Below are 6,132 nucleotides of genomic sequence, written 5' to 3'. Positions count from 1 at the left end.
TAGGTATACTAGCATCGCGTCATCTGTCATTTTCACTGTGTAGTTCACTCGACCACTTGCTTGTGAATATAATTAAACATTTTTTACGCATATAATGCTTCGATGATTTTATCATATTTATATAACATTATTAAATTTAAAAAATGCAGTCTTATTTTAACTATTGGACTTTTTATTCTATACATAAATATAAATATAAATATAAATCTGCCCGTAGATAGGTTATGTGAACTTCATAAATGTCCTGCATGTTATGGTATTTCTGAATGTAATTATATTAAAAATATAAATATTACATTGGACGATATGTTTTCTTTGATTAATTATTTATTTGGAGTAAAAAATGTTTTTATGGGAAAATATTTTGAAAACAAAGTAGTATTGAAAAAGTTAGCACATACATCAGAATTGAAAGCATTTGATGAAATGCTTTGTGAAAATAGGAATTTACAATTTCTTTGTAAAGACAATTTGAACATAAATAATCACAATTCTCAACTTGATTTTTATGAACTTGTTAAAAAAAAATTGGCCTTTAATTTTACGGAAGATGATAATAGTCTTTTAAGGCTTTGTCCAAATATTAGGAATATAGATATTCTTTTTCATAATTTATATATTAAAAATAAAGAATTGGATTCAAATATTTTCTATATTAATTTATGGACATTGGTGATGATTAATCCAGAACCACTTCTCCTTCAGGTAATATGAAATAGATGTTTAATTAAAAATATATAGTAGTTTGTAGTTTTTAGATATTGTCTGAAAGCGAAGGATGGCCAGTTCCAAAATATTTAGGCTCTTGTGGAAGAATTATTGTTGAAGAATATGTAGGATTACCAATTGTAACTTATTATGATGCACCTTGGATTTATAGAGCAAAGATAGTTTCAAGTCTTTTAAATGCTGCATATATGTTTACATTTAAGAGCAAAGATTTTGGATTTTATTTGACTGATATTTCTATAGATAACATAGCAATTAATTCAGATGGCATTGCTAAATTTATTGATTTAGAAAATATCATTGTTGTTGACAAAAATCTATTGGATAAAGGTAGTATATATATATTTTTATTTTATAAAGTAATATTCTTCCTAAATAATTGTCATTGTTAGATCCATAATTCTATATATGTTTTAGATAAACCTGCAACATGGCATAGAATACAAGAGAATACAATTGATCTTAATTGTTTAAATTGTTTTCCTTTTTCTTCTATAGATATATGTAATCATCGATTAAGTGATCATAATTATTATGCCATTTGTCAGGTATGTTTCTAAGTAATATCTTCTAGATAATTTTATTGATTCAAATTTATTACATTAAAAGAATAGAAATATATATGTGTATAGTGATTTTTAAATATTGCTGCTTATTAATTTTTATAGATTTTATTGTCACCAAAAACCAGTGATACTTTAATTCCTGGTGGCTTTTTACATGACATACCTGATAATATTGTAAAACAATATCCACACTTGGAACATTTAATAAAGCAATGTGCTGTTTATGATCAACTACAGAATCGAATTAATAAAGGACAACATCTTAAGATCTTATTAGATACTATTATAGAAAAAAATAATAAAATAGGAGTATATAGTTTTATATAAGTAAAAAGTTTTATATTTTTAAAAATATTTATACATTAAATATAATAATTTCTATATTGTTTATTTTTATTCTTATGACTGTACTTTTTTTAATTGTAGAATACATCAATAGAAAAACATTAGAAAAATGTAATATATACAATAAATATATATATTAATTTTCTATGGAAATACGAATGATGGTTCATTTTGTTCTACTGAAATACTATGATACTTCTTATTCTCATGTAAAATTTTATTAATGATATATATATCAATTATAATAGTTTTTATCGGTTTCCCTATGTTCAAGTTCAGTAATATGTGTCTGCAATACAGTGATTCGTTCTTCTAATTCTCTTATTACATTGTCTTTTTTGACAATATCATCTTTTAATTGAGCTATTATCATATCTTTATCTTCAGTTACATTTTGTAACAACTCATCTGTTGATGGCCTTTTATCGGGATCTTCTTCTAGTAGTTGACAGATTATATGAGCCTATACAATTGTAAAATATAATTATTGTTTTTAAAGACAGGAATATATATATATATACGTATAATATTTTATTTATTTCAAGGATTTCAAATTTAGAACTTACCCATTTTTGATGATTTTTAGTTAATGATGCTGGTAATTGGCCTTTTTTCAATTCATCAATAATACGATAATGTTCCATTTGTGTTTTTGTATAAGTTAGTAGCTCCAACAGAACAATTCCTATACTATACATGTCACTCTGAAAACACAAAAATAAATATATTTATTTAGTTGTATATAAGATCTATCATAAATATATTTCTCTTCGTTTGATTATTATACCTTTGGATTGCATTTTCCTTTTAATTGTTCAGGTGCTGCATACATATGTGTACCAAACACAGAATTATGATTTTTTCTTTGCAAAGGGCAAGCTAAACCAAAATCTCCTAATTGAATTTGAAAATGTGCTGTGATGAATATATTGCTTGGCTATAATTCAGAAAAAAGTAATATTTTAATATCTTTTTATTTGATGCATTAGTATATTTATCTTACCTTTATATCATGGTGTACCATTCCAAGAGAATGTATATGATCTACTCCTTGAAGAATTTGTGTAAATATTTCAGTAATTGTCAGTTGTGAAGTAGGATCATCTCTTTCTGTTAGCCACTGTTGTAATGTCTTATCACAAAGTGCCATTTGAATATATAAAGTTGCATAACAAGAGTCCTGAAAAAAAAATAATTCAAGTAAAACTTATAAAATTTAAGGTATTATTATAAAAAACATATGTTTAGAGTTAATAATACCAACCACTTGTGATTTATATTGACAAATTTGATTGTTATCACTACTAGATTCATCATTTGAGTCACTAATTATATGATTGGCATTACTTCTTGAATGATCATCATTATTTTTGCTGTCATTACTATCATTCCTAAATGATACAATGTCTGAAGTATCTTCTGTACTGACTGAACTACTGCGTTCGATTATTCTTTGTCCTATAATATTAGTCGATGAATTGAGTTCAAGAAATCTTTCATTAATAATGTCGTGACTTATTACATAACCACCTGCACTTCCACCTTCATGTTTTTGAGCATTGTTCTCCATACGAATATACATACCAGTTTTGTAAAATACTTCTTTATTGGACCTTAACGATATATCTTGTCCACAATTTTCATTACTGTTGCTACTATTGGAAATCAATCGATTATCATTAAAATTATTTTTACATGATTGATAAGATATACTTTTTCTTGCTTTATGTTTTGAAAAATGGCTCTTGCTTCGTTCATTCTCTACATTTGGTAAACTTGGAATAGTGGTTGTTACTAATGTAGGCTCTATCCAAGCAGTCTTATAAGAAACTATATTTATATGATTTAACTTGGCAAGACTTTTGACTTCTTCAAGATGTTGTTTTATAGTACTCACTTGGCCAGATTGTACAACTATTTTTTTCACTGCATACTCAATACCATCAAGACGATGTAATGCTTTATATACAGTACCAAATCCACCACTAGCAATAAAACTAATTTCTTGAAATTCTCTACGATAGCGTGACCATTCAGCCATCAGACAACTACAACATAAAGTTGGAGAATTAACATTAATAATTTTATTGCATTGATCTACACATTTAACTTTAAAAAAATTAAAAAAGTATATTAATTTACTTAGGGACATTCAAAGGATTTTCACTACCAGTAGCAGCACGTGCAACTGCAACTAATCTGTATAGTGCATGTTGATATTGGCCTCTTATACCTTCAAATTCTATTGAATTATAAGATGTATCAATTAACCCTATTTCATGAAGCTTATCACATATCTCTGAAAATTAAAATATAATTATATCATAAACTAAAATGCTTTTTTATAATATACTTTTCATATAATTTATTTCATAAAACATTTCTATAAATTACTAAAATAAAGTTTATTCCTCCGAACAGTATCGCCTTCAAACATTGTACATATCTGTTTAATTAGCGATTCAATTAGAAGACTGATAGAAGAAATAGTTGCAGGAACAATTTGTCCATTGTTTTGAGTTTCAGTTCTGCTGTCCCATCGAATTGTTGTCTTGGTATTGTTACCTATCATAAAATTTTCATCCTTTTATAATTCATTTACACATTAAATTATATGCATTGGATAAATTTGAAAGAAAAGTTATTAACCTTTTTTCAAGCATAAACTAAAATAAAGACAACACAATATCTCGAAATTCATTAGTTGAAATTATTAAAATAAAAATATTTTTTTCGAAGAATATCACTCTACAAAAGATTTAAAAATTAGCGGGCTAATAGAGGTTAAGTCACTTACCTCTGTCAAATTTTGTTATAGTCATTAAATTTGACCAGGGATTATTATCTGGCACTGCTTTACGTTCCATATTTTAATTGGCAATAAATATTTCTTCAATAAAATATTTATTTTACATCTTTTTAAACGACTACATTCTGAAAGCAAAAGTTGCAATGCATTGTGTAAAACTTTTCACGAGTTGGCCCGCCAATAATGATTTCTTATAAATTCACTTTTGTTAGACGCGTGAAATCTTGATTATCGATTACATTTGTAATAAGTTCAACATAATATTACGATCAATTGTCAATATAATAATATAATTACACAATAGTAAAATTATCCAAGTAAATAATATTAAAAATATTGATTTCTCTATTTCCAATCAAATTTGAGTATCATCCAATTGCAGCACAATTGCAGCGATTAATTCCCTATAGTGGGGGATTCCTTTCCCAGATATTATTATCCTCATATATTATCCTTATATTATCCTTTTGTGCTAGTTTAGAATAAAGTGTTATGTGACAATAATATATAAATATGTATATTTATAGATCTACTTCTCTCAAGATGGATTACTTGAAAGTGTTAGTTACATTTGGACAAACTTTATTCTTACATTGGAAGATAACGGAATGCATTCATTACCTTAGACCTTCTGGAAACAAAATTTGGAATACAATTACAAGGATAGCAATATTCAGAAATCATCTATGTATATAATTACTATGTCATCTTTAAATACACAAAGAATCCTGAAACATAATCAAGAAGATTGCAATGACCAGCAATAATCTATATAATTATAAAATAGATATATTTACAAGGATAATACTTTAAGAAATAATTTAGATTTAATGTTACCTGTAAATTTTCTTGTAACATTTTCTAATAACATATATTTGTATTATATTATACTTTAGTTATACATAAAATTATATTACTATAAGTTACATTATATACCATAGTAGTAAACAAGCAATTTTTATATTTGCCAATTATATTTTAAAAAGTAGCAATTTTATATTGAAATTATTTTCTTGCAAACTGAAACAATAGATTCATTAAAAGTACATTAAAATCTTTAGGACTGATAAGATATAATAGAGCAAGATATAAATTGTTTAATAGTATAGAACATACATAATATAAATTACTAAGTTATAGAAATATTATAAGAACATTTTCATGTAAATTTTATAAAAATAGTATTAATAAAAGCAACTTAAATGAAATTCAGTATTATTTATTTATTTCCTGATTTATATGAACCTAATACTCCTGCACACGGGATCTGTTAATTTATATTGTCCCAATAAAAAATTACAACTCTGCACAGCATAGAAAATTTTTCCAAAAATCTAGATATGTATCAGAATCATTTGATGTGCGAGAAGGTGGTACGTGCACTTGTGCCAATCACTCGAAAGATATACGCCCTTGGTAGAAAATATAAACTATTGGTTCATGAACAATTCTTTCCAGCAAATAAAGCCTCATGTACAGATCACGTGTTGTGTCGAGAGGTGGGACGCGGCCAATCAACGGTAAGGTACACGTCCTTTGTCAGAAAATGCCAACTATTGGTTCCGCGAAAATTCCTTCCTCAAATCAGTATTTGTAGGCGGGTCACATGAAAAAAGAAGAGGTGGCACGGGCGACTTATTGTTTTCGAGAAATTCTCGGCGGAGAGCAGGCTTTGTACGCGGG

The 6,132-nt window shown here is 26.6% G+C and overlaps 2 protein-coding genes across 3 annotated transcripts; one reads left to right on the top strand and one right to left on the bottom strand.

The window, feature by feature from the left end:
- Positions 1-71: 71 nt before the first annotated feature.
- On the top strand, positions 72-1,680 carry LOC122635489 (divergent protein kinase domain 2A-like). The gene is made up of 4 exons (XM_043825762.1): positions 72-705; positions 759-1,059; positions 1,147-1,277; positions 1,398-1,680. The coding sequence occupies exons 1-4, from the start codon at positions 103-105 to the stop codon at positions 1,620-1,622; spliced, it is 1,260 nt and encodes a 419-aa protein (XP_043681697.1). The 5' UTR covers positions 72-102; the 3' UTR covers positions 1,623-1,680.
- Positions 1,681-1,814: 134 nt separating this feature from the next.
- On the bottom strand, positions 1,815-4,704 carry LOC122635486 (eIF-2-alpha kinase GCN2-like). 2 transcript variants are annotated; one of them, XM_043825759.1, is made up of 9 exons: positions 4,438-4,703; positions 4,035-4,205; positions 3,783-3,939; positions 3,225-3,688; positions 2,905-3,098; positions 2,644-2,820; positions 2,428-2,577; positions 2,207-2,344; positions 1,815-2,103 (listed from the first exon to the last, which is right to left on the bottom strand). In XM_043825759.1, exons 1-9 carry the CDS (start codon positions 4,505-4,507, stop codon positions 1,876-1,878), a joined length of 1,749 nt encoding a protein of 582 aa, XP_043681694.1. In that variant the 5' UTR covers positions 4,508-4,703; the 3' UTR covers positions 1,815-1,875. The 2 variants fall into 2 exon arrangements, with proteins under 2 accessions (XP_043681694.1, XP_043681693.1); XM_043825758.1 differs by having other exon boundaries at positions 2,905-3,688; positions 4,438-4,704.
- Positions 4,705-6,132: the final 1,428 nt, after the last annotated feature.

Source organism: Vespula pensylvanica, chromosome 18 (assembly GCF_014466175.1).
Source record: "Vespula pensylvanica isolate Volc-1 chromosome 18, ASM1446617v1, whole genome shotgun sequence".
In the NCBI taxonomy this organism is placed as follows: Eukaryota; Metazoa; Arthropoda; class Insecta; order Hymenoptera; family Vespidae; genus Vespula; species Vespula pensylvanica.
The sequence above is the reverse complement of the archived record's forward strand: the minus strand, read 5'-3'. Positions and strand labels throughout refer to the sequence as shown.